Here is a 27,365-nt window from a genome sequence, read left to right as displayed (position 1 = left end):
GATTTTTCCTGCAGAAAATCTGTGAGATTCATATTCTAACCACATAGTTAAACCTCTCATTCCAGCTCTCATCTGGCATCATGATTGCTGCAGCATCCTTTTATCAGGCCTTGACAAATGCAGTCTTGCTCTTGCTATATCAACTCAGACTATTGCTGCATGCTGAATTTTATTATTGTACAATGAGCCATTGCAAAAGTGTTGGGGCAGTGCTTTCAGGAGGCAGTGGAGGAGATACCGTGACTGTTGGCACCAACTGCTTTTGGCTATATGCCAATCCTTGTAGTTTTGAAATCTTTTCTGTGCTGTTGTGTATATATGTAAAGCCTCTGTGCATGACTATATATATACACACACAATGTGAATATATAACACTTCATATTGTTAAAATAGCACAGGATTTCTGAAAAACTTGACTCAGACTTTCTCTTGCATATCTAATTGCACAAGCAATTGCAGTTATTGAATTCATTTCTGCTTACGGTATTCCTTTTTTTTTTTTTTACATCCTTAATTGGTAGAGTATCTGTGTACACCGACAGGCTTGCACTGCAGATCCTCCACCATGTCCTTGGAGATTTTTCAAGACCTGATTGGACAAAGCCCTGGGCAACTTGGTCTGAATTTGGTATTGACGCATCGTGTGAATGGAAGGTTGCATTAGAGACCTCCTGAGATCCCTTAAGTCTAAACTACTCTGATATTTTTTTTTTTTTGTGGGCAGAATGAAAATCTGGCTCTATGGTCAGTAGTAGGTGCCAAAGCTTCAGTGCTGGAGGACTGATCCAATGACTCAGCTTCTGCTGACTCCTGTACTGAAGCACCAAACAAACGTATCGGAAACACCCTGCATTCTCTTTGCTTTGGGTAGGATGTGCTCCAGTGCATGTGCACAGCTGCAGGAGAAGCCTCCTGGTTCTGAGTATGTATGTACTCCATACTCTGTGGACGACTTAAAACTTTGAAGTGGCTTGAGCATCGTTACTGATGTGTGCTTCACACCCTGATAACCTCCGTTTTTACCTGTTAGATTGTACTGGCCTCATCTCTGTATGGTTGCCTTCTTTTACCTTCATTACACCAAACACGTACCTATTTATACCTTTTTTAAAAAGAAATGTTATGGTTTCTCCCTATTTTGGCAGTCAGCTGTAAATTATTAAAATATTCAGACCAGTACAGTTAATTTCATACGATTTAAAAAAGGTATATCAACCTTCTGTTCTAAAAGCAAGCGATGACATTTTGTTTTCATAAGAAATTTGAAATTGGAATTTTGGTAAATTAGATATTATTGACATTTTAAAAAGTGCCTCAGTTTTGGTTATAAGGAGGTGGAACAGAAGAACACTGGGATGGCAGAGTGGACTATCTAAAAATATTTAAAAAGGATTTCTACAACCCTTTGCTGATGTTTACAGGCAAAAATCAAACAACAGTCTGTATACTGGTGTATGTGTGTTAATGTAGTGTTTTACAATTTGGTACAGTTGACTTCCCATCATGTGGTGTCGTGTAGTTCCCCCCCGCCCCCCCCCCGCCCAGTCCTCCTTTCAGTTTCATGGAGTCATAAGGCGATTTAGATTAGGAGGGACTTTGGAGATCATCTAATTCAGACCCCCGCTCAGAGCAGGGCCAGCTTAGATGAAGCTCAGGGTTGCGATTCAGGGTAAGTTTTTAATATCTCCAAGGACAGATAGATATTTGACAGCTTCTCTAGACAGACTGCTTCAATATTGGGCTGCCTGCAATGTGGAACTTTTTTCAGAACATAGAGTTTTTGTTGTTGCGACTTCTGTCCATAGCCCTTGTCCCAGTTACTGTGTGCCTCCCCGAAGACTCTGCCAGACAGACTCTCTGCAGGACAGATCGTCAGTTAGGCAGAGTTAAAGTCCTTTTGTTACTTTACTGTGGCAGTAAAAGGCCCATAACATATGAAATTACCTGAAAATATTTCTAGTCTATACTTTTTAAGATATGCAGATTAGTACATTGGACCTTCTGTAGCAAGCATATAAATTTGAGCAGGGGTATGGTATAAGCTGCTGTGTCTGGTATGAATTAGTGGAGGAGGATGTTTGTTTTCACAGGAGCTGTAGCTTTCAAAGGTAAACTTCTTTGGTATTTTTGATATGTGGAGAGAAATTTGTCTTTAGTAAAGCCAAGGGTAGGGTAGAATTATGGTGAAATATTTTGTTTGTTGTTCTGTCTGCTGTTAAAACTACTCTTTCATAATTTTAGAATGTATGAGAGATTCTTACTTAGTCTGTGCTACCTAATACAAAGTAGGCTGAACTCCAGAACCTTTGAATTTTGGTCCTGCAAGAGATCTAAGTTGTGGGAGGGAGCACAGACACCTCCCATCTTTTCCTTCAACTGCCATCCAACAGTTACCAGATTTGCAAAACTCTTAGCTGCCTTCCTGGAAGGCATCTTGAATCATTAGCCCTTGCTTGTTAATGAATGAGCTTTTTGAAGGGAGCTGTTCTTGGTGGGTTTGGCCAAGGGCTGCACTCACTTTAGGAATACCACACCCTTCTTGCACCCTCTGTGCTTTAACTTGTCCATCAGGTCTGATCCTTGCTTGGACTGGCTTTTCATGTATTTGTGTTAGTTGGTGTCTGAATTGTATGCGTTGTAAACTTTTTCAGCAATAATGCTTTGCAGTAAGATGAAGGTAACTTAAAATAATGCACTATTTCCAAAAGATACTTCATAAAAATAAATTTTGGATAATTTGACATGTTCAATTAAAAGGTGCAAAGGTGAAGGTGCCCAGCAAGTTGCCAGTTGTCTCTGGTTTAACTTAAATTCTTAAAAGCAATCAACTTTTCAACGCCTTTTTTTTTTGTCCTCTTGCCAGTATTCTCAGTGAAAAAGAGGTGTTTTTTTTTTTTAATAGGATCTCCTGGAGCAATCATTCAAAAAGTAATGCTTTTTTGTTGATTACTAGCAACCTTTGGATTAATTGGTATGTGGTTGGTTGTGGGTTTTTTTTCCCCCCTTGCTGGAACTTGTTGCAGTTTAACCCCAGCCAGCATGTAAGTGTCACACAGCTGCTTGATCATTCCCCCTCCTATAAGATGGGGGAGGGAATTGGAAGGGTAAAAGTGAGAAAACTTGTGGGTAAAGACTTCTTAATAAGTAAAGCAAAAGCCACACACACAAGCAAAGCGAACCAAGGAATTCATTGACCGTTTCCCATCAGCAGGCAAGTGTTCAGCCATCCTGGGAAAGTGGGGCTCCGTCATGTGTAACAGTTGCTTGGGAAGACAAACACCATCACTCTGAACGTGCCCCCCTTCCTTCTTCCCCCGGCTTTATATGCTGGGCATGACGCCATATGGTCTGGAATATCCCTTGGGTCAGTTGGGGCCGGCTGTCCCGGCTGTGTCCCCCCCCAGCTCCTTGCGCCCCCCAGCCTGCTCGCTGGTGGGTGGGTGGGAGGCAGGTGACACCCTGACTCTGTGCAAGCGCTGCTCAGCAGCAGCTAAAACATCCCTGTTACTAACACTTTTCAGCACAAATCCAAAATATAGCCCCATTCTAGCTCCTATGAAGAAAATTAACTCTGTCCCAGTCAAAACCAGCACAGAACTCTGTTTTAAAAATACTTTTAATCTTTTTGTGTAATGTTTCCTCTTGCTGAAGTCTTGAGCTAGATGGATTATGAATAATTTTTAGAAACTGCGCTTTCATTAGAGTGCTATCCACAGAAAGATCTTCCGTGTTTTCTAGCAAATTGATTACATACCAATTGCAAATTGAACTTAGAGTTCTGTTCCTTAACACTTCCAACAGCACAAATTAGTACTTTCATGTATTTTTTTTTTTTGCCTTTTTTTCTTTGGGAACCCACAAGTATGTTTCAGGCAGGGCACTCTTCATGCATATTACTCCACTTTGTTGGAGCTGAACATCATGCAAAATACTCTTTAGCTGTCAGAGTCTGTTTTTGTAAGAGAACGTTTCAGTTTGTGATTTGATACGATAGCCAGCCCTTCATTCTATAACATCTGTGAAGAAAGTGCTGGTTGTCATCCTTGCCTTGAGTGGCCTTAGGAGGGGGACTTGCCACCGATGAGATAAAGCTGAAGAGCAGCCGGCATTGCCCTGACACAAGCAACTGTCTTGGTGGTGGCCACTGCCATCTGCTTGCAGGGGTGGCAGAAGACCTTTTGCAGAGTAGTTCATGGACTAAGCTCGTCCTGAAACTGCCTGCTGGGATGGTCTTAATTGAGATACCTAATGATATTATAGAACATCGCTGTGCTGTGGACTGAGATGCTTTTAAAGCAGTTCCTCAACTGCCACTATTTACAGTCAGGCGTTTTTAAGGTAAACAAACATCAATTTAGTTTGGGTCAGAAAGCCACTTTTATAATTCAGTTTCAGTTGCACAAAATATTAATATTTAATAAAATACTTGCAGTTGTCTCTTTAACTGAAGTTTTGAAGTATATGCTGATTTGCTGGCTACTGGAGAATGATGAAATATTTAGCTGTATATAAACTAGTAGAAGATGATTATTTTGGGGAAAAAATTAAGGGAAATGTGTTGTGGTTTAACTCGGGCTGGTGACCAAGCACCATGCAGCTGCTCACTCACTCCACCCTCACCCAGAGGGGTGGGGAGGAGAATCGTAAAGGAATGTAAAACTTGGAGAGTTGTGATAAGTGCAATTTAATAGGTAAAGCAAAAGCCGCGCATGCAAGCCAAGTAAAACAAGGAATTCATTCACTGCTTCCCCTCGGCCGGCAGGTGTTCGGCCATCCCCTGGAAGGCAGGGCTCCATCACGTGTAACAGTTACTTGGGAAGACAAAAGCTGTAATGCTGGATGTCCCCCCGCTTCCTCCTCCTTCCCCCAGCTTATATACTCAGTGTGACTTCATATGGTATGGAATATCCCTGTGGCCAGTTTGGGTCACCTGCCCTGGCTGTGCCCCCTCCTAATTTCCAGTGCCCCTCCAGCCCTCTCGCTGGCAGGGCCCGAGAAACTGAAAAGTCCTGGACTCAGTATAACCCTCACCCAGCAGCAACCAAACCCATCTGTGTGCCATCAGTGTTGTTCTGACATCAGAGCCAAAACACAGCACTGTACTAGCTACTGAGAAGAAAATTAACTCTGTCCCAGCTGAAACCAGGACAGAAATGCTTTGTAAAATTTGGGTGAACTTCTAAACTTGTATGAAATGCTAGAATAAGAATAAAATCTTGCAGTTGAGAACTGTAAGGAGGTTGAAATAGTCATGGGCATTGTTTGTACCTAGAGGTTATACAATGTATTCTGCTCCTCACTGATACAGGATTTTGGTTAATGGGTTCGCTACATGACTGGTTGACATGTTCCATGAAGATTTATATACATTGCATTAAAATAATGAGTAGAAAGACTAGTGGATAGGAATAGAAACTCTTTGCAGAAAGCTAAGAAAATATGATTTTGAGATCCTAAAGGTGACACAAAGAGCTCCTAAAGAACTTCAGTTTTTCCGACATGCTCCAAAGACACTGTCCTTAGCTAGGGGGACTAATATTCAGAGACCGTTCCGAGATGAATGTGTGTGAAGTGGCTGGAGGTATCTGCCCTGAAAGGTCCACATTGCGTTCAGGAGTGGCAAGCTGCATGGCAGCTCTGGAGAGTGTTGTGTTGAAAGATAGGTTGACCATTGAAAGCGGGAATACCCAGTCAAGTTGTTAAAAGAGTCTGGGAACTGGACTGCAGTGAATCAGCGCCATGGACGCAGGTGATGTATCCAGGTGTTAGAATATAATACTGGGAGGGACAGTGGCACTCCTTTATGGGAAAAGTAACTGAGTAAATACAACATAGAATTGCAAAGCAGTATTATTTGCTTGTTTTAATAAAGTCATTCCTAGCGGGTGAAGTCTAGAAGTATAATCTTTATGTAAAACTGAAACACTGAAGATACATCAGTTAAAAAGCTCCAAGGTACATCAGTTAAAAAGTTCCAAGAGAAAGTGTGGGAGAACTCTTCCTCTTGTCTTGTTGATTTAAATCTTGGTCACTGTGAAGTTCAGTATTTGTGCCCAGATTGTATGTTTTCTTTTATGCCAGTTTGAAAGCTTAATGCCTAATAGTTTTAGAGAATTACTTAAAATTTTTGTTGTGGAATGCATGAGACACAGGATATACTAGGGATCCTGAGGAGTGGATACAGCAAATCATGGCAGGATTGCAGCTGTGATGGGCTAGAAGAATGAGAGTGAGACTAGGCAGTGAGGGGCAGAAGAGGGGAGAAGGTAATCTCTCTTATACCAGCTAACAAAAAGGGAGGGGGTGGAATTTTCTAGTGTATGAATTTTTAGATGTATATGGCAAATGACAAATTAGTTACACTGATTAATTAACTAAAGCATTTAATTTAATTGAAGTTGATTTGGTTATGTTATAGCAAACAAAAAAAGCATGAGCAAAGGGAGACTTCACCTTGACTGTGTCCTTAAGCACACTATTTACAGCCTGACAACAAATGAAATCAAATGAGCTTTGTGTTTGAATGGTGACTACACAAAATGAATGACAATAGACTTTTTTTTTTAAGTGTCCTAAAATGTCTCTGTGTCATTGTCTCCTCCTTACTTACTCCCAACTAAAGAAAAGCAGAAAACAAAACCAACCCCCAAACAATGAAAAATAAACCAAGCAACAAACCAAACCAGCCGATCTAACAAGATCCCATGCTGTTCTGTAGGTTTTATGTTCTTTGATATGACACTTAGGCAACTGCGCAGGTAATGGATTGCTTGGGATACACTGTACTAAGTATACTGCATCACCCATGTGTTGCTTGTCAGATGTTAGGAAGATCCCATTAGGTGAAGAATCTTAAAGAAAAACATTCTGTGTTGCAGGTAATCATCTTACAATTACGTTGTTAAAAGCCCCCATTGTACTGTTATTTAGTTAGTAAATTATGACAGTAGTAATGTTATAGTATTGTTTTCTGTTGCTAGGGTTTCTTTTAGTGCTGCCCACAGATGTCCTGTTAATTAGCTCCAATATGATTGTCAAGGCTTTGCAGAGCATGGTAACTTCTCTGTATGTCACAGGTCAAGGAAAATGTTTTTCTGAACATTCTGTTCAGACCTGGGTCTGGAGCAAAGAATGTCATGATCTCAACAGGAATGATAAACTGCTTGGTTTTTAGGATCTCAGTTGTTCCAGATATCTTTTGCTAGTTTTTCTGCTCATCAACATAGAATGTGAAGTAGTTGTTGTCTAGGGTTCTTGCATATACTTGTACATGAGTCAGTTCATTTTGGCGGTGTTTTAAGGAGAAAGTACTTCCTGAAGCTCGAAAACCAGTAAGTCTAATATATTCCAAAGATGGCTTGTAAACTGGCTATTCTGGGAACAAAGACATTCAGAACTGCAGGGAAATAGAATGTCTTAATTATAAAAAAAGCTACTGAAAGACATGTAATTAGATGTGAATTTTCCGTGATCCTTGTATATGTATTTCTGCTTCCAGTTAATCATTTTAACTTATTAAAACCTTACATGACTTTGTATGGCTTGCTTCATTTGTACTAGCTGCTTACTGCAAAGTGGTTACAGAGAGATATGTGTACATGAAACTTGGCTCCCAGTAGTGTGTGCAAGTGACCTCGCTGTGACCTCACTACTTAAATGGTCTTTCACATCTTCATATTAATGAAAACTTCTTAACATCCAAGTAACTAATAAGCTTTAAAACACAAGAACTAGTTGTCATTTAAAGTAAAATCTTGTTTTGGTGATACATAATGAAAGACTGTTTAGGATGTTACATTGATGGCTAATTATTGTGTGTAACTAGGGTGCTAGTTCTAAGTAATTTCTTCCCCTGTCACGCCATGGGTCTGCTTGCTGCTGAAATGCAGAGGCAACTGTGGACGATGAAAGGGCTGGAGCGCTTGGAGCAGCACTCTAGGGCACATCCAGCTCAAGCTCCCTCCGAGCAGAGTTCAGAATGTTTATTGCGGCAGCGCTGCTCTTGGTTTTGAGCGCTGCTTTCTTTTTGGCAAGCTGGCTCCATCATGTCAAAACCCTTAACGTTTATTTCTCCTATACTTTGGTTACAGGAAAAGGAAAGGAAGTGTCTTATTTCTCCCATTAGCTGTTTTTTCTTGTCCTGTCTTCGAGAAGAATTGTATCCCTCCTTTTCTATCCCCCCATTATTAATGCGATAAGTAGCCAACTTAGTCTTTAACTTCTTTACCTTAACGGAGTGCCCAAAGCATAGTAAGCATTAGTCCTGGTTTATAGACAAGGGAGTGAGGAATGGAGCCGTGAATTATTTCATCAGTATGGCACACGACATCCATGGATTTGGTTGTGGTTGAATTCCTGTGATAACCCTGCTGGCTCAAACGGCAATGTCCCTGGCCTCCCCTGGCACCCTTCATCTCTCCTCCACCCTCCCAGCTCACCATCCACCCCTGTGTTACATTGATAAAGTCATGTGTAGCGTAGCCCCGTGATTTAGATTGGCCATCCTATGAAGTGTGGCCGCCTTTTTTCCTGGGTTGTTTTTCATCCAAATCAATTTTCCTATTCTTCCCTGTCCAACTAAATGAACAATTATACCTCTGTATTCCCCTCTGTATGGGAGGGAGAGGGGTTGGAAACAAGGGATTAAAGGCTGTGTAACCTGATGTAAGCAACACTGCTGCTAAGATTGGAACTAGTATTAGGCTATAGTTTTTGAGTACTTTAAAGTAGGCTACCAAAATAAATTCTTCTGATCCTTGACTTGTAGAGGATTTGGAGCATCTGTACAGTGAACTAGATTTCAGAACTATTGCAGGTTAAAACTAATTATCTAGACCACACCTGAACTGTGCAGTTCCGTCCAGGTTCTTGTGCCAATGCAAGGCCAGGGATGACATGGGGATGGAAACACCTGAGAGGGGAATGAAGTATGAAATGAGTGTAAGTGGCTCTGCTGCCAGTGCTTGTTGGACTGGAGCAGCCTCAGGTGAACTTCCCTGCGGTGAGCACCGGCACTGGGTTACTCTAGCTCTGCAAAATTCAAGATCTAACTGTAGCAGGAGTTAAGTTGCATGTGCTAGTGTGTGTTTAGTTGATGTCTTTAATGATGGAGAGTGGTTCACTTTCACATTCTGGTACATACTTAAGCCTTTTACCGAAGCATCTGTACTGCTATAGTTACTTGTGTCGTCTAGGTCAGGGTCGTACATGATAATACGTCGATTTTGTTGTGTAGAAATTAAATGGTACGGCATAAAGAGGTAGGGAGAAGCTTTTGTTTTCTGTCTTGTAGATAAATTGGTAAATACAAATACATTTGATAGTTTAGAAAAGATTTAACTATTTTTTCAGTTTTGTTTCAGTTCCTGATTTTTTTGAATGGATGAAAGTATTATAATATATATTAAGAAAATCAGTATATAGCAGTCATAGATATGGAATGTCATGATGTTATTCGACCCAGCTCAAGAACTGTCATACTGTATATTTTTGTGGACAGATTTTTCGCTGCATCTGTATGTATGTAATTTCTTTGCCACCTCCTTTATGTTAGGAGGAGGTTGATGAAAGAATGTGATTTCAGTTTACCTTGAGTTGGACAGGTCTTTGATTTTTATCTGTTTCACTTTTAGAGCTGAAGTTCACATAGTCTTTGTTAAGGAAACGTGAAGTATCCTAGGAAGTACGGTTCACAAAAACGCTTACTTTCTCTGACTGATAGCTTTGGGTTACATTCTCTTTTTTTTTAGCTGGAGGACACAGTTTCCTTTCTAGGATTACCAGATTGATGATCTCATATGAAAAAAGTGAACAGGCAAGGTGTTTTTTTCATCCTGTTACATCAACATCTGTTGTTTTCTGCTGTTAAATGTAGCCAGCTTCTCCTATTAAGAAACTCCAGCTTTTTACTAGAAAGTTAACAGGGGCATAGTACATAATTTTGTGTTGTGATGAATTTCTATCTAAATTAAAAATAGCTTTTTAAACTTTCATACCCTTCTGGTGTTAAGCTAGCAGTTTTCCACATGACTCACTCATACAGATTGTATTAACTGTAGCTGTGGGTAAGGCTGCGCAGAAAGATCTGGACTGTGACTTCCAAAGGGGTAATGAAAATGCATTTAGCAGTGAATAAAGACTTCAGGCAGGGTATTGCAGAAGGCAATATTTATAGTAAATATTTCGCTTTACTGTAAGCCTGTAGGAGGAGGGTGAGGATTGAGTGGAGAAATGGGGGGGGGGGGGAATGTCTGTTATTTGGTAATGGTTATGTTAATGTTGTAAGCTTGTATTTGAAGTAGCCAGTCGTCTTTTGAGTTTTCTATGTCTTTAAACATAATAAAGGCCAATTCACTTGTTTTCTGCAGCCTAAAGAGCATAGAGGATTAGAATGGCTTCATTGTTGTTGTTCTTGATTTAACGTGAAATATAGTGGGAACATTGATCTTAGTAAGGCTCTTGTCCCTCTCTTGTGAACTTTGAAACTGGCTTGTAAGGTTTCTTATTTGAAATATTCCTATTGGTTAACCAGAAAGTGAATGTCTGCTTTCCTCTATACTCAGAGATGAATAAATCACATATTTCTTGGTTTTGGTTTGGTGTGTTGTTTTTCATTATTTTGGAATTTTCAAAAAATATTGCTGAAAAACTGATTTTCATAAAGCTGAGTTCTGTCTGCAGCTCTGTGAAGACCTAGATTATGGATCAGAGTAAGTTACGTTTCTAAAAGAACTTAGTAGTTGGGAATATTGCTTTAAATTGAAGTGAACAAAAAGAATGACACGTCTTGCTTCATGGTGTAATTTGACGTGGGGACATGATAATTTCTATATCTAGGGGTTGGCTGTTTTTCCAGAGAGCCTTTCTTGTGTTTTGCCTGTTCCTCCAGGAAGTGTACCTTGCTGGATTGATGTGGTGGTAACGCCAGTAGCAGGGAAGGGAGTGTGGTCTCTCCATCCTTGCTGCTTGGCAGGACCCGCCTGTGAATAGGCAGTGTAGTCAGTCTGCCCACGTACTGCAGGCCTGACACTTCTTGCAAGCATCAGGCTTTCAAGACACATAAATGTAAGATTATGTCCCTGTTAATTGTCATCCCTCCCCATTTGCCACAGGGAAACAAGGGGACCAGGGGTCAGATGCAAAGTCTGGGCTGAGTTACTTGTGGCACTCCTGCATCGAGGGGTCAAAAGCCACTGTTGAAGACTGTTTCAGCCTCAGAAGGTCAGCAGCATTCTGCTCCAAGAGTGTAGCAGGAATTGCCTGATTATTGTCCTGTGCTTCTGTCATGATTTAACCCCAGCCAGTCCCCAAGCAATGATCAGCAGCTCCTGGCCACCTCCCCTCGGTTTATATACTGAGCATCACGTTCTGTGGTACAGAACATCCCTTTGGCTAGTTCAGGTCAGCTGCCCTGGCTCTGCTCCCTCCCGGCTTCTTGTGCATCTGCTCACTGGCAGAGCACGGGAAACTTGAAAAGTCCCTGATTGAGACGGAGTAAGCGCTACTTAGCAACAACTAAATCATCAGTGTGTTATCAACTTGATTCTCATATTAAATTCAAAACACAGCACTGTACCAGCTACTAGGAAGAAAAATTAACTCTATCCCAGCCAAAGCCAGAACAGCTTCTTGTGGAAGAATCACCATCCTGTCAGTGGTGACAGCGTAGCTGTTTTGAGAGGTTGGTTGTCTTCATCCTCTTCATCAGTAGTAATGGAAGTGGGTGGCTCTGAAACTTGTGGTCAAATGGCAAGCCACTTGCTTCCTGTGTGATATTTATTACAGGGTAAGGCATTATAGCAGCATGCCTCTTTCCATAACATGTCAGTTTTCTTTCATGCTACTTTGGGATTTTTTTTTTTATCATTGCCCTTGTTTGAAAAGGGGTAGCACTCATAATTAAGTCACCTTTAAAAAGAAGTACCAAGCATAAATTGATAGTTTTCCTTCTTAAATCAGCAGATAGCCTGTAACAAGATCTCCGAAAGAAACATTCGGTGGTTGCATTGAGGGTTACCTCTGAGGAACATATTAACTATTGCAATACTGGGTTGTAACTTGGCAGTCAGCTAAGTGCTTGTCCCAGACTGCTTCTCAGAGCTGTAAAGGAGGAAGATTGCCAGCTGTTAAAAACAGGTACATGTGGATGTCTTAAACAACTTCTAATACTTACAAGGTATTATTTTAGCATAGTGAAAATGGGTAGGTAAAAAATGTTAGTGTGGGTTTGTTCTTGAAAGATTACTGACTTCTAGCATTCAGTTGGTTTAAAATCTCCAGCTGCTTTTCTGTGCCGTGTAGAAAAGTGTCTTGTGCAGATGGTTTTTAGGGAAGAGACAAGAAGAGAAGGGGAAATAGAAACTATTCAGTAAAGCTGTAAGTGCATTTGGGAGGACTGGAGGAGAGGGACAGCTCCTGTGCAGATGTCCCTGTGTTCAGCTGTAATAGCTCCATACTTAATTTGGTGCGAGTGGTTGCTGCTGCCTGTGTTCATGACTCAAATGCAGGCTTCCTATCTAATGCCAGGAACCACATGTCTATCAACAGCACTACTTAAGCTAAGTGATTTTGGCTCCCAAGCCAAATTATGAAATCTGTTGTCCTTAAGCCCACTAGAAAAGGCATCCAGAAATCTGCCGCTGGATCATCTCCTGCTCTCTCAGGAGACATCCTCACAAGCTCCACACTGATTACCCTCATTAGAGAGTATACTCACTGCGTAGGCTAAACCTTTTGTTTTTTCCTCTGTCATATAGTTGGAAGATGGTAGAAAGGACTTTCTTCTGTTTTAGCAGGTCCTGGGAATTGTTCAAGGTGTGTCATTTGTACTTAGGTAGTCAGCCAAGATGAACAAGTAATTATGACTCCTCTGGGGAGTGAAGTGTAGGGAAGTTAGCCAGGGAGGCAAGACCTCCCTTTGTGGGGGAGCTGTATGGGCAGGAGAGCAGGGACACTAGCCTACCTCAGGTTCTTAAATAAGAACAGATACAAGAAGTTCTGAAAACTTTCACTACAATTTTCCATAGTATGCAACTGTTGTGGATTGCAGCGATTAAATTTTATAGTGCAAAATACCTTGACTCTAAAAGGTATGTTAATTTTTTCCTAGCCTTTAAACTTTTTTAGGCTGTGCATGAGCATGTTGGAATAAATGTTGAGAACACTTTCATCGTATACAGGGACAACGTTTTCTTCCTTGCTGCGTCAACTTGCAATAGATATCAAATGATGTTTTAGCTGAGACTGCTGTAGCAATGTTGAGGCAGAGAAATGCAGTTGGTATGTGGGTGTCTCGGGTATAATGAATAAACACATCTCAAGTCTGGTAAATGATGGGGTGGTTCTTACAAAATTACAAAGAACAAGTTGGTATTCCATCTCCAACAGAGTCCAGGTAGATGGGCAGCATGCAAGGTGAATACTGAAAATATGAACACAGAATGGAGTTAATGAGAAGGCAGTGTGCATGTACTTTTAGGCAAAGGGAGCCTCTAACTTGAATGGCAAATATCATGTATCTATACTGAGATGTTTGTCAGCTCACTTAGTTGGACATGTCGCTGCATTTCCCACAGTGAATGGTGTTAAAAAATTTGAGTTGCAGTGGTGTGGACTCCTACCTCAGAGCAGATGATGAAACACAGGCACCAAACCTCCCATCACACACACAATATCACAGCATGGTCAGGGTTGGAAGGGCCCTCTGGAGATCACCTGGTCCATCCCCCTGCTAAAGCAGGTTCACCCAGAGCAGGTCGCACAGAATTGCATCCAGATGGGTTTTGAATGTCTCCAGAGAAGGAGATGCCACAGCCTCCCTGGGCAGCCTGTCCCAGGGCTCTGTCACCCCCAAGGTAAAGAAGTTCTTCCTCATGTTCAGACAGAACTGCCTGTGCTGCAGTTTGTGCCCGTTGCCCCTTGTCCTGTCGCTGGGCACCTCTGAAAGGAGCCTGGCCCCGTCCTCTCGACACTCGCCCTTAAGGTATGTGTAGCCACCGACGAGATCCCTCTCAGCCTTCTCCAGGCTGAGCAGGCCCAGCTCCCTCAGCCCTTCCCCGTAAGGGGGATGCCCCGGTCCCCTCATCGCCCTCGCAGCCTCCGCTGGGCCCTCTCCAGCAGTTCCCTGTCTCTCTTGACCTGGGGAGCCCAGAACTGGACCCAGTACTCCAGGTGCGGCCTCACCAGGGGGCAGGTAGAGGGGCAGGACAACCTCCCTCGACCTGCTGGCCACGCTCCTCCTAATGCACCCCAGGATGCCACTGGCCCCTTGGCCACCAGGGCACCCTGCTGGCTCACGGGCAACTTGCTGCCCACCAGAACTCCCAGGTCCTTCTCCACAGAGCTGCCCCCCAGCAGGTCAGCCCCAGCCTGTACTGGTGCGTGGGGTGGCTCCTCCCCAGGGGCAGGACCCTCCGCTGGCCTTTGTTGAGCTTGATGGGGTTCCTCTCCACCCAGCTCTCCAGCCTGTCCAGGTCTCGCTGAGTGGCAGCGCAGCCTCCTGGTGTGTCAGCCGCTCCTCCCAGCTGTGTCCCATCAGCAAACTTGCTGAGGGTGCCCTCTGTCCCTTCAGCCAGGTCATGATGGATACGCCGAGCAGGACCGGAGCCAGTCCCGACCCCTGGGGAACACCACCAGCTACAGGCCTCTAGCACCACTGAGTGGTTCATGCCCTTGGAATCCAGGGTTCAGGCCATGTGCTTGTGCTGCACAGGGGAAAGATGGCAAGTCCGCTGGTGTCTGGAAGAGGTCAAGAAAACACATCCTGGTATTACGAATGCTAGGGCTGGGTTTTTCCTTTGCCGCTGAGTACTACTGTTTGGTTTTTGGAGGGAGGTGCTGTTTGTATGTGCTGTTTTCCAAATTACTTGTCATCAACAAAGGGAGTCAGGTATGAGATGAGCGTCTTAGGAGGTGCAGCCAGTGTTTGTCCTTTATAAGCTTGTACAAATTGCACGATTCTGGAACAAAGAGAGTTGTCTCCTGCTTTTTCAGCTCTTTTTTTTTTTTTTTTTTTTTTTTTTTTGGTGGTTCCTCTTGTGTGAGATGGGAAAGAATGAGCGTGAGTTTGTTTATCCATTCACCTCTCTCCACACCAACAGAAGGAAGGGACCTTGAGAAAAGCTGATGAAGCTGAAACCCACCACTTCTGTCATGGGTGAAATTGGACATTCCCTCTTATGTCCTTCTTGTAACCGCTTTGAAATCTGTCTGCTGCAGGGGACACTGTACTTGACTATTCTGGTGGGGTTTTTCTTTTCTTTTACATTTTAAATCTTTCTGGTTTGTTTCATTTATTTGTGACATGAGAATGGGAACAGCCAAAGACCATTTTCACATCTTTAAGTTGGAAACTTGAGAGTACAGCAGATGATGTAATTTTTAAAGCAATTTGCTACTTTTCCCAGTGGAAGGTTTTTTAATGTTTTTATTACCAGCAGAGCAAGCCTTCAATTAGAAGCTATCTTTTACCTATTTACCTATTGTACTGCTATATGAAAGGACTCTTAGTCCTTTATATGTCCCAATAAAGCAGCTTTTTGGATTATGAAGAAATTCATAGCTTATGTTCAGTTTGTGGCACTACAATTCTTCCGTTACTTTAATGAGATTTATAGAATTTCATTCAGATTGCTATCATCTTCACTTGAAAAATAATTTCAAAAAGTCTACATTCTTATCTTGTACTAATTTTTGCCTTGCACAAATATATTTTTGACTCTATTGAAAGTTATGTATGCATTGAAAATAGCCTCTTTTTTGTTTTGTTTATTTTTAACTACAATTTGAGCATTAACTTTGAGAAGACAGATTCATTTCCAGAGAAGTATATCAACTAGCCCTTTTCTTGACCAGCTATTGGAAAGTCTAATGTAGGTGGTTGCTTGGCATGTTGGATTTATCTTCCGAGACAGTGGAACTGGCTGCAGACAGCACAGCGGAGCTGGCCAGGCTGTGTGGCAAGCCCCAGGGGTCTCTGGAGTTTCAGACTCTTTCAGAGAGCTGCCTTAAAACTTGTTCATCTGTTGTGGAAAGTATCTTCGATCCTTCTAAACCCTTAAAAGAGTTGTAGCTTCTCCTGCTTTGTTTTGCCGCTGTTTTCTAAATATGTAACAAATAAACCTGTTGGCTTTTTTCAGTTTGAGTGTCTTACTGGATATCAGGCATGTTGTATGTTTAGATCTCAGCAGTATGTTTAGACATTTAAACTTTACAATGAACTGTGTAGTGGTTTTGCCCTAATCTTGTGTTACTAATCATGCTACACTGATTTGGCAAGAATATGTTCTTGTAGGAAGGCTTTCCTCCCAGTTCAAAGTTGAATTTATTTGCTTAAATGTTCAGTAACTTTGTTTCATAATTTATATATTGTTTCTATATGTATGTCCTTGTGAACAATGAAGTATATATTCTGCACATAGTTTTTTTTATTGGTAGTTTCACTTTTCATAGTCTACAGGTTTTTTTACTCTCAGTGTCCAAGGGATATTTCATCCAGGCTCTTTAACTAAGAGTGTGTCTGGCTGTTTGCCCATTGAGATTTTGCATACAGGAGAGTATGGCCTTAGCTTAGCATGAAATCATCTCTGCTTTCCATTTTTTGTTTTAAATAGAAACAGTCTGTGACTTGTAATGAAGAATATTGCAAGAAAGCTTTGTCAGTATGATAAATGTTTCTTTAAAATCATAAACAGTCCTGCTGTGTTTTGTAAATTTGGAGTTGACCGAGTTTGTGGAAGTCTTGAGAGCTAATGTAATGATAAAAATGACTGGTATTCTGAAAGGCAACCGCAGTTCTGAGGATGTTGTCTGCATGACTCTGACATGTCAATGAATGATTTGGAGAGCCTTATGCATTTAATACTTCAGTTAGAAACAGATTCATAGCAAGCCATTTTAATTTCAGGTGAAACATAGGGAGTAAAGATGTACTGGAAGTCCTGCTGGTAAGACAGGAGAAAAGTAGAAGAAACAAAACATAGCTGTAACACCAATGTAAAATTAAGCAAGGCTGTCTTTGTGTTTTAAATAACACGATAGGATGCCTTTGGTCAGAATGGGGGGTGTAGTTTGTTCATCTCTGTTAACTATGGCCCTGTGAGTGGAACTTCAACTCTGCTGTCCATAGGTAGGGGAAAAAAATCCTGCAGTGATATTACTTTGATATTCTTCAAAATAGTAGTTTGTTGCAGATACGTATTTTATGAAACTGTGGCTGTCAGTCACCGGCTCTATCTGTATGTGCCCTGGGATCAATAGTACATTAAAGAAACAGACAGGAAGAGGGAAAAAATTCATAAATAATTAATTGCAAGCTTCACTGCTGGCACTTCTTTTCTACCAAGAATGATACAAATTCCTGAGAAGTACCCTTATACTTCCTAACCCCGGTTATACTCAAAACCATTATCGCAAATACTGATACTTCCCTTTAGTCTGTCTTGTTAAGGAATATCTGTGTAATCCTTAACTACATACCACCGAAGGAAAAAGCTAGTGTTTCTATGTATCAGAAATACAGGTACAGTAAGAATATTTGTATTAGAACCGATCTGCAGTCTACTGAGAGACCAGGATTTGAAGTAGGGGGATGTGGGGGTTTGCTTTTAACAATGTTTTCTTAGCTCTGTAAACAATAGATACTTCTGAAAAGAGATTTTTGTGGTAGGCAGGACATGTGAAATGTTGAGCATTGGAGCATGATCCTTGCACTTTAAATCTGTGTATTAATTTTTTTCATTAGCTCTCTCTGCTTCCACATCCTGCACATTGCTGGCAAGCATGCATCAGCAATAAGACTTTCTTCTCTAATGTGTCTGATATATCTCTGAAATGTGGCTGGTCACAGCTATAGCTGCTTTTTGTGGAAGTTGGTTCCTTTCAAACCATTCAAGTAATTTCACCTGATATTACTTTAAATTTTCTATATAATGTGCTCTTTCGATGAATAGCCGTGTAGAATCAGCACAGGAAGAGCAGAGTCCTTGGCAATACCAGCTCAATTGCATCTGCAGATGAGGATTTAAAATTCTGTGCAGCAGACAGTACCTCCAGCAGGCGAGTAAAAGGTTACTGCATTATTTTGCTTGTTTGCATCTGTAGTCTTTATCTGCCGAAGGTTTTTTTTGTCATTCAATTTGTTGTGCATGCTTGTATATAGATACTACTGGAAATTGATTTAATAGAAACATGAATATCAAAAGGGCAGAGCAAGGTGAAGGGAGAGGCTCAGTTCGGTTTTAAACCAAGGGAAGGGAGGGGGAAGAGAGAAAGAGTAAAAGGGAGGGGAGAGAGAGCAGGAGAGAAATTAAGCTTTCAATGCAGTGTGAAAATGAGAAGTTTTTTTGCGACTATATTCATTTCAGCAGCTTTCACATCACTTGCATTTTTCTTAACCTTCTGCTGAAGGAGATGCTATTGAACAAGCACTGATAGCTCTATAAATGTAAGTGACAATTATTTCAAGTCAGATTATCCCGTAATCAGGTTAAGCAGTTGTGTTAATTTGAGACCTTCTACTTTCAGAAATAGTATTGCATACCATCTTAAACCAATTAAAATGAGCTTTTGACAGAATTACTTGCTTTCTTTTGCTGTGGAAAAGAAAAAGTATGTAGTTACTGCATTAGTATCTCTTGCAAATCAGAAAACGTTTCCAACATTAAGTTACTTGCATGTGTTAAATTAGGGAGGTATTCAATATTGTATTTTGAGCACAGTACACTTCTTTTTAAAGGTTACAAGACCTGTTTACATCTGACTGCTCATTAGAATTAGTTTTGCCTTTTTTGTTTTTCTCGGAGCAAAGGGCTCCTTGAAGACTTTATTAAAGCTGGTTATATGATCTACCTCCAACTTGCTTTGAGAGTTGGTTGTGGCACCTTTGGACACTCTGCTATAAATTCTTTCCTGCTTGTTTCTTCCCAGGTTTAATTTTCTGTTGGCCTTTCCTGGTGGTGTTCTTACTCCCGTAGCTTTGTAGCAGCCATTCTTATTTCGGGGTTTGGTAGACCTGTGTAGCATTTTCTCATGCATTCTGACTTTTCAAGAAGACTTTTTGGTGGTGGTGGTGGTTTTTTTTTTTTCCCTCCCAGACGCTGCAAATCGTCTTGGAGTGCAGCAGTCAGACAGGTCTTGTTCTCCTCTGTAATTTCAAGGGCCTTTTCAAGCCAAGGCGTTTTATAAAAGGTTGGCAGCTCTGAAGGCACGCAGTAACCTGCTGTGGCTGTGCGGAGCGGAGGATGCTGTGGGCGCGGAGGATGCTGTGGATGCTGTGGGCAGTGCGGGGTGGGGCTCTCAGCTGTTGGCTGCTGGCGTGGCCTCCTGGCTGGGGCCCAGGCTGGGTAGGCTGTGCTGCTGGGGACGGTGAGGCGGACCTGAAGTGACAAGAGCCACAGGAGGAATAGTCAGCAAGCAGTTTTGAAGAGATTGCCATCCCTGAATTTACTCCTCTGTTAGACAGCTGTCCGTCTTCCCGAAGCAGCTTACTTTGCAAAGAGGAGTAGAGGGAAAAACACACGTGCTTTTTAAATGTGAGGTATTACTTGCTGATAAGACTGGCTGACTTTTTTTTGAGAAACACTTTTTTCCCCCTCCTTTCTGTTCAGCAGTTTTGATTTCAGCCAGGGAGCTGCAGAATGAGGCAGCTGGCAAATTTTGAGTTTTTATGGGACAGCACCAGTCCTAATTTCTTTAAGAATAAACTCGCCTGATGAGCAAGTCAATGTGTGGCTGTGGCTGCAGCATTATTTCTTCTTTAATGAAGAGGCTGGGCTGTTCGACCTGCTGCTCCAATCTTCTCTCTTGCAGTCATACATCAGAGCAGTTGCAGAGACTATCCATTGAATGTCTCAATCAGCCGAAGAAGGTAACTATATTTTAAATTTTAACTATACCATTAAAAGGATGCTGTATAATTTGGGCTTACATGATAAAATGACAAATTTCAGATGTTCTTAGCAGTTTTCTTGACCTTGCAGTAGCTATCCAATATCATTTTGCCATTATCAGGTTGTGTAGCAATAGAAATGTGCTGCAGTAATTGATTTTGTAATAGGATCAGGTGATTTACTGGCTGCACTGATAACCACTTGCTTGCTTGTTCTGAAACATGGAGCACTTTAATGGATGTTTTGATTGCAGCCTCGAGTTGCTCTGAAACTGCTAGATGCTCAAAGATGTAACATCTCATTTGTCAGAATAAAAACTTCTCCAGCTGTATTCGCCAATAACATTGGAAATTCATTGGATTTTTAAAATACTGGCTCTTTATGGATTCTTTGAAAAATCCCTTCTGTGTAGAATTGGAAACTGTCTTAGTCAACTTTATGCATGTCAACTTACCTCCTTTCCTGACAGCCACTTAGAACACGTTGATGCGTGTGCTTTACACATTTCCTGAGAACTTGGTCCATGCTAAACATAGCCCCAAGTCTGTGCCTGGAGTAGACTATAGAACAATTCTTTGTGGATTGCTATTAAATGTTGTATTTTTTCTGTTAATATATTATGCTTTGGAAGCAGAAATCTGGCTCTAATTAGAAAACAAAAGAAGCCAAACTAAACAAAAATCATTCCGTATTAGAATATGGATTTTACTTTAGAAAAAGTCATTAGGAGCTGTGATCCAGTGAATGAAATTGGGGAGCTTAATTGGGTCTGTCTTTTGGACCAAGCTGCCTTAGGCTGATAAAATTAAAACATGTTGTTAAACTCTTAGAGCTTTAAAGATACGTGGTGCACCATTCATCTCCAGGTTAATTGGAGAGTCGTATGGGCACAGATATGTTGCAGTGGTTATTAATAGTTTATACCTAATTATTTTCACTTTCAAAAAAAGTCTTAGTTTTTATCCATTCCTGTACAAGAATAAACATGCTCTTTTGAGTGCTTGTTCTCTGTTATGTGTTGTATCATATAAGAATGAAAATTTAAAAACAAACCCCCCGTTGAGTTATTAAAAATGGCTTTTAATAGTTGTGCCTGTTTTGGAGTGAGTGAAAACTGATGGGGAAAAAATTCCATCAGGAATTAGAAGAACCTAAGTCAAAAGTCAAAAATAAGAAACAGTCAAAAGATAACTTCAGTATGTTGAAGTTTAGTGGATGATGCTCACTTTGACCTGAGGATATGAGTATGCTGTGTACAGTAGGCATTTAAATAACGAATAACTAAGATCAAATATGTAACAGTTTCTCAAGTGTTCATACATAACAGTGATTTAAGTGGCCTGAAGTAAATCGAGGTGGCTGGATTTGAAATTGTTGAACCTACTCATGATTAAACTAAACTAAAAAGTTCAGATCTTTGAGGCAGTTCACACATGATAAAAATCGGAGAGCAAGAAACATTTGATTTAAACCAATAGATTTTAGTTTTGTTTTCCATTTATACCTCAGAGGAGGCAACTAAAAGAAAATTGCTTCTCAGTCATGTAATTTGTTACGCCTTTTTCCTAATGAGGAGAGAATTTCCATATTTGCTTATGTAGTGTATTGCTTGACATCCAGATTCTTCTCAGCTGTTTGGTTTGGGTTTGTTGGCTGGTTGGTTTGTTGCTGGTTTTTTTGCATTGTGAAATGAGCGTGAGTTCCTTTGCAGAAATAGGTTTCTATCTCACCAAATTTTATATGTGAGAAGAATCCCAAATTCCTATTTCTCCAGCATACAATATGTTTTTTCAGTCTGAAAGAACTGGTCATTGTGTTGGACCAGCAGAATGAGCCCAAATGTGATTTTGAACCTGAAGAGGAGTAGTGTTCAAAGGCGGTGATGGTGGTAGGGGGTAGCACTTCACTGAGCTGGGGTTGTAGGATTTACTTCGTGTTTTTTGAGTTCAGTGATATGACTTTAAAAGTGTGTGGGGAGGCAACAGTCTTACAGTGTTTCTGCTATTTCCCTTAAATTGCCTTGACAGGCAATAGGAAATGCAACTATTAGCTTGAGAGAGAGAATAATTAAAATTCACTTCCATTTAAAAGAGTTAACTTGATGAAAGAAATAAGTTTTAATAGTTTACTTTTACTTTGCTCTTATTTTTATAAATCTTTCTCAAGATTGGCTTATACTACATGGGAATTTTGCCACCACAATGTAGTATATTATAAAAGTATCTGCAGGAAAGTTGATGTGATCTGCTTATTCTGTGATTCTAAACACAAGGATAAAGAGTTAATGAATTATGTTTTGAAGTTAAGGAGGAAAATCTTTGTAAACCACTGAGGAAAACAGCTGGAAAGAACTACATTTTTCAAAGAAAATGGAAAATGGGCTGTTTTTGTAAAATAGTGTTTTCTTTGCAGCACTGCACTGCAAAACACACAACTCCATGAAACTAGGTAGGACGGGGAAGAGAAAGGGGCCTTTCTGTTGAGAGTGTTACATTACTGCAATAGTAGTAAATACTGGTAATACATGGCGCAGGAGTACTGTTGCACTAGCAGAGTGGAAGAAGTAATGGAACTAAGTGAATAGTAGTATCGGAATTGCTGAGATTGGATTTAGCAGTCTGGAAGTTCAGCTGGAGGCTTCTCTGAGTGCCTCCAGTGCATGTTGGTGACCTTTGGGTAAGGTGGCCTGGGGTATTCTGGGGTGCCCCTGGCCACCCACTGCACCCCCAGCGTCACCTCCCAGCTTCTGCCGCACAGTCACCTCCTTGGTGGATGGTGCAGCTAGTCCTTATGTACAGCACATTACTTCATGTCCTGGCACTCGGTGGTGCTCTAATTAACAGAAGCTGGCACCGTGCCAGATTTAAAACGAGATGTATGTTTTTTTCCATCTTGTTATTTAGCCAGAAGGTATTTGTGGTGGTAGCTGCTACAATAGCCTTGAAAAGGACTTACTTTCTAAAGAAATTGTCAGAGGAATGAAATTTTGTGCGAAACATAAGGTTAAACGTTATAGTAAAACCCCATGTTAAAGTTGCGAAGAAACTGGCTTTGTCTTAAATGGTATGCTCACTGTTAAAAATTAACTTTGGTGATTAGGCCGCAACATTTGCCAAAATTGATTTAATTTTGCATGCCATTTAGTGGGATGATTTTGTAGACTTCAAATGCTGCATGTTTAAAGTGTCTCCCAAAGGGTCAGCGAAAGGAATCTTCCATGAAATTAAATTCCTTTATTTTTAAATAAAAATAAAAATGTGAGAGAATTTTAGCAACTTTATAAAGATCAGTGCTGCTAATATACTTATTACCTGCTTTGACAGAACTCTTTAGAGGTGTTTCCCAGAGGAATACTGACAAAATCATGGTTTTTTGCAAGGGCTTTGATTTTTAACCAGTCTAGTTTGATTTTGTTGAAATGTGATAGCTCTAGGTTTTTATTTACATCTGCTGTTTTGCATAACCATATAACTTCCAGGGCAACTGGAAGTGTTACCAGATTGCAAATGGTTATTACCAGTAAGAGAAACCCCATACTCCTGTTTACTGATCTCTTTGCAAAAATTAAGTGAAAAAATCATTGTGTAATACTTTCAAAATATTTTAGCCCTTTTCCCAAAGTTCTAGCATTTTCTTCATGTTCTGGAAATGGGGCATAGACCTTCTGACTTAGCATTACAGTGATGCTGGTGGCATTCGTTCAGGTGTTGGACATGGTAAACATACGTTGTAATGGTGTCACCAGTAGCAAACATACGTTATAATGGCATCATCGGTCTCCACTGAAAGTGGAAGCAGCTCAGCCTCCCCAGCTGGTCTGTGGCTGGGCAAGCAGGGTCTCAGCTTTTGCTTGGGCAGCACTTGCTCCAAGGAGCAGGGGGCTTCAGGGGAGAGTGGATGAGGGGGCAGCGGTCCTGGGGGCAGGCTGTCACCTGGGGTGCGTGCTCTCTGTGCCATGCTTGGGGGGCCTGAATTTCGGTGGGAGGGGGCAAGGCTAGAAAATGAGTGACATGTTGCATGATTGTGGGAGCAACATAGTTAGGTTAAGTTATTTCTAGTGATCTTAACTCCTAGGTTTGGGATATTGGGGATGAGCAAAGTCTCTTTCTAATGCAGAACTGTCTGCAGTGAGCACTTTGCTATTTATGAATGCCTGTGAGGCTAAAGACAAAAGATAATGATCTTCTGAACTGGTTTCCTTGTTCTCCCTGACCTTCCCCATCAGTTTTCAGCTTCTGTACCTGATTACTTAATAAGGAATTGACCGGATTGATTAATAGCTGCCTGCCCCACCTTCCTGATGATTTCAATAGGAAAAAATACTAGTTCACTGGCAATTACAGATTGGTTTAGGGCCTCATCTAAACCTAACCTGAATTAAGTCCAGAATAAAATAATATGACTATGAAAGTGGATGCATGGCATATCTTGCACTTCAAAATTGGTCAGACATGCTCATTTTATAAGAATGCAGATGACTGTATTCTTATATTTAGCCCTCATCTCAAACTGGAAAAGTACCAGTAGTGGAGAAGAAGAAATACTCAAAACAAAAAATAAAAACAGGAGTCCTGCACAAAATCGGAGGAAGACAAAGACTTGAGGAAGCTAAAGATGGGATACTAGGGGGAGCAGCATTAAGTTACAAGGAACCAGGAACTAGAAGCAGGCTAGGATTATATTGGAGGGTGGAAAACCTTACAGTAAGCCACTGTTCTTATTATCTGTGTATGTATGAAACTTGCACAGCTGCTGAATCACAGTTTTGGTTTTGCTTTTGCAGATAACCTGTGTGTGTGTATTTATATACACACACAAGAGCTATAGTTGGGATTTGTTTTTTCTTGTTTTTTTCCTGCTGCCCTCCAAACTGGTGTTGTCAGAGACTTACCATGGGATCTCAATGTCAGGCTTCATTCCCTAAGAAATAAAATTTGTGATCACAAATCTGCATTTTAGATAGCAGTACTGTCATGTCTAAAAGGAACCTGGTAACTCCCACATGGCTAAATTTAACTCTGCTAAGAATAATGTTTTAAAAAAAGGAAAAAATAAATAAAAATCAAAGCCACCTTTTGGTAGAAAATATAAATATAGATATATCCAATAAAAAAAGCACAGTTTGCGTTTTAGTTCAAGACCTTTAGTAAACTTAAGATTAATTCTTCTTGTAAATGGATTTTCAGTTTAAATGTTTTGTTGTACAGATGCTGAAGACTAAAAGTTCCTAAATTCTGTTTACTGGGGAGATACCTGCTTTCCCATATTTTGCATATGGTGCAACAAAAGCAAGTAACATGTCATGTAACAATGGCATGAAGTATTACAGCTGAGCGAGCAGATAGGTGGAACTTTGTAAATTGTGCCATCTTATGTCCACTTTCTGGGTTAAGAGATTAGCATGATGATAAAATAATAGGAGAGGACTTTGCTGAATTGCATAAGTATGGTGGCCTATGACTTTTATGAACTAATGTTGATTTACGGGGTGGGTTTTTTGTTTCTTTTAAACTGATCCTTCTCAGCATAAATGGGCTGCTCTGTCTGCTGGCAGTGTAACAGTGAAAGTCTTGCAGACTTATGGGGGATAGAGTGGAGGGACGTGACGTTACGCATTCATAAAAGATGCCTTACTGTCATGGGAAGGGTGGAGAGGATGGAATGGACTGTGAATACCCCAAGGAATAAGTTTAGTAACAGACTTTTTCTTCTGAATAATCAGGAGGCAGAGAACCTTCCTTGGTATGTTCGAATGAGGAGATGGTGACAAGGGTGCAGAACCGAGAGGGAGGGAGGAAACCTCTTGTGTGTGGGAGACAACAGGCTACGCAGAGGAACTGAGTGGGGGGAGAAAGGACAAATAGATTTTTAAGGTCAGAGGAGCCATTAGGATTCTCTAGTCAGACCATCTGCACAGCGCAGCACAGGATTGCACCCATGCTGTAACTCCGAGTTTGAGGTTCAACTGTAACAGCATTCAGAGCTAAATTGTACCGCTCGTTCTCTTGATGCAGTGTTCTGTACCTCAAAGCCCTGATCCAAGATTCGTTGCATTGTCACCTATTAACTCTTTAAAGATTCCTTTCTATATTAGTATTTCGATTTTCCTTGGTCTTTGTGCAGCTAAAGTGGTTTCTCTTTTACTTTTTTTTAAAACAGCAGTGCACAATTTCTTTCCTGTTGTTGGCAAAACAGGAAAAATGATGACAATGCAGTAAACAGTAACATTTTGTGGTAAAATGCTATTACTGCCATCAATATCGTCATTATCAGAAGAACAGCAAGGTAAGAGGCAGCAAAACCATTGCAATATCCTCTTGCTCAAAGCTGAATTTAGAAAAAAAAAAAAAAAAAGATCAATTTCAGGACTTTTGGGAAATCTCATTTCTTTCTAATTGGGATGGCTTACCAGGATGGTAGAGGGTTTTTTTCATCCCAACAGTCTGACATTGCAAGTCTTGATTGGAGTACAATCACTCTCTCACAAATGGTATTACAAGTGCCTACAACACAGACAATCCTGTAAACAGTATTAAAGATTATGAGGTTCTGGGTTCAAATTAATTATTGTCATTTTTAATCAAACTAACTTCTCGTATACAATCCTAGTAACTGTCTCCCCAATTCCCCACCCCCACCTCCCCCCCAAAAAAGGTTGCTTTTTACTTAGTAAATGTCACAGGACAGCAATAAGCCATGGAGAGTGAAATGTCGTCACAGCAATAGAAAATTTGAGATTCTTGAGCAGTAACATCATTGGAGCAAAAACGAACATGTGTGCTTGGCTTGGCTGGTTTGAAAGACCCTCCAAGAAACTGCTTATGTCCTGGCAGCTTAACGTCCCTGCTGTTCCTGTAAATGAATTTTCATTTCGCTAAGTACCAGACTTTACTCTTTGGGACTTTGTGCCATGACTTAGAGCTTGTTGACTTTCAGCCTTAGTAGATGGTATTCAGGGACACATCAGGAATAAAGCTGATGCAGTATGAACCATTCTGGTTATTCTTGCAACGCTTTCAGTTGTTTAAAAATATCTTACATCCTCATAAGCTGAATGCTATACTCTGCTTATTGTTTTGGTAGAGTGATTGCAAAACCATTTTTTCTTGTGTATTTTTTTTAAAGCTTCTCTGCTGATGCTTTCAAACAGTTGTTTCCCCAGTACTGTTTTTATTCCAGTTCAGGTAGCGTTTTATCTGTCACCTGAACTACCTTTGCAGTTATACTGTGGTGCAAGAAAACGAGAAGCAAACTTCTCAGATACTGGTATGTTACGCTTTGTGGATAATACTAGAATCAGACTGTAAATTTAAGAACTTGTTCTCCCTGGATTTCAAAATAATGTTTTTTATTAATACATATATTTTTTCTTAATTCCATAAGAAGCATCTTTTTTTCCCTTTATCTTCCCTATTGAGATGTCACTGATGATATGGTATTGATCCACTAAAAAGGTTTGCAGTGAAGCTTTTTACTTGA

General features: G+C 40.7%; 1 protein-coding gene across 2 annotated transcripts in view; it reads left to right on the top strand.

The window, feature by feature from the left end:
* FBXW7 (F-box and WD repeat domain containing 7) overlaps positions 1 to 27,365 on the top strand; it is a 191,495-nt gene that overhangs the window by 28,995 nt on the left and 135,135 nt on the right. The window contains exon 1 of one of the 2 annotated variants that reach the window (XM_005244693.4): positions 19,745 to 19,864. The exons of the other annotated variant lie outside the window; for it this stretch is intronic. Coding sequence (XP_005244750.3) covers positions 19,757 to 19,864 — 108 coding nt within the window. The 5' untranslated portion in view covers positions 19,745 to 19,756. Of the gene's footprint in view, positions 1 to 19,744; positions 19,865 to 27,365 lie in introns of those variants that run through there. 2 annotated transcript variants of the gene reach the window in all.

The sequence above is a fragment of the Falco peregrinus genome, chromosome 2, assembly GCF_023634155.1.
Source record: "Falco peregrinus isolate bFalPer1 chromosome 2, bFalPer1.pri, whole genome shotgun sequence".
NCBI classification, from domain to species: Eukaryota; Metazoa; Chordata; class Aves; order Falconiformes; family Falconidae; genus Falco; species Falco peregrinus.
The sequence above is the reverse complement of the archived record's forward strand: the minus strand, read 5'-3'. Positions and strand labels throughout refer to the sequence as shown.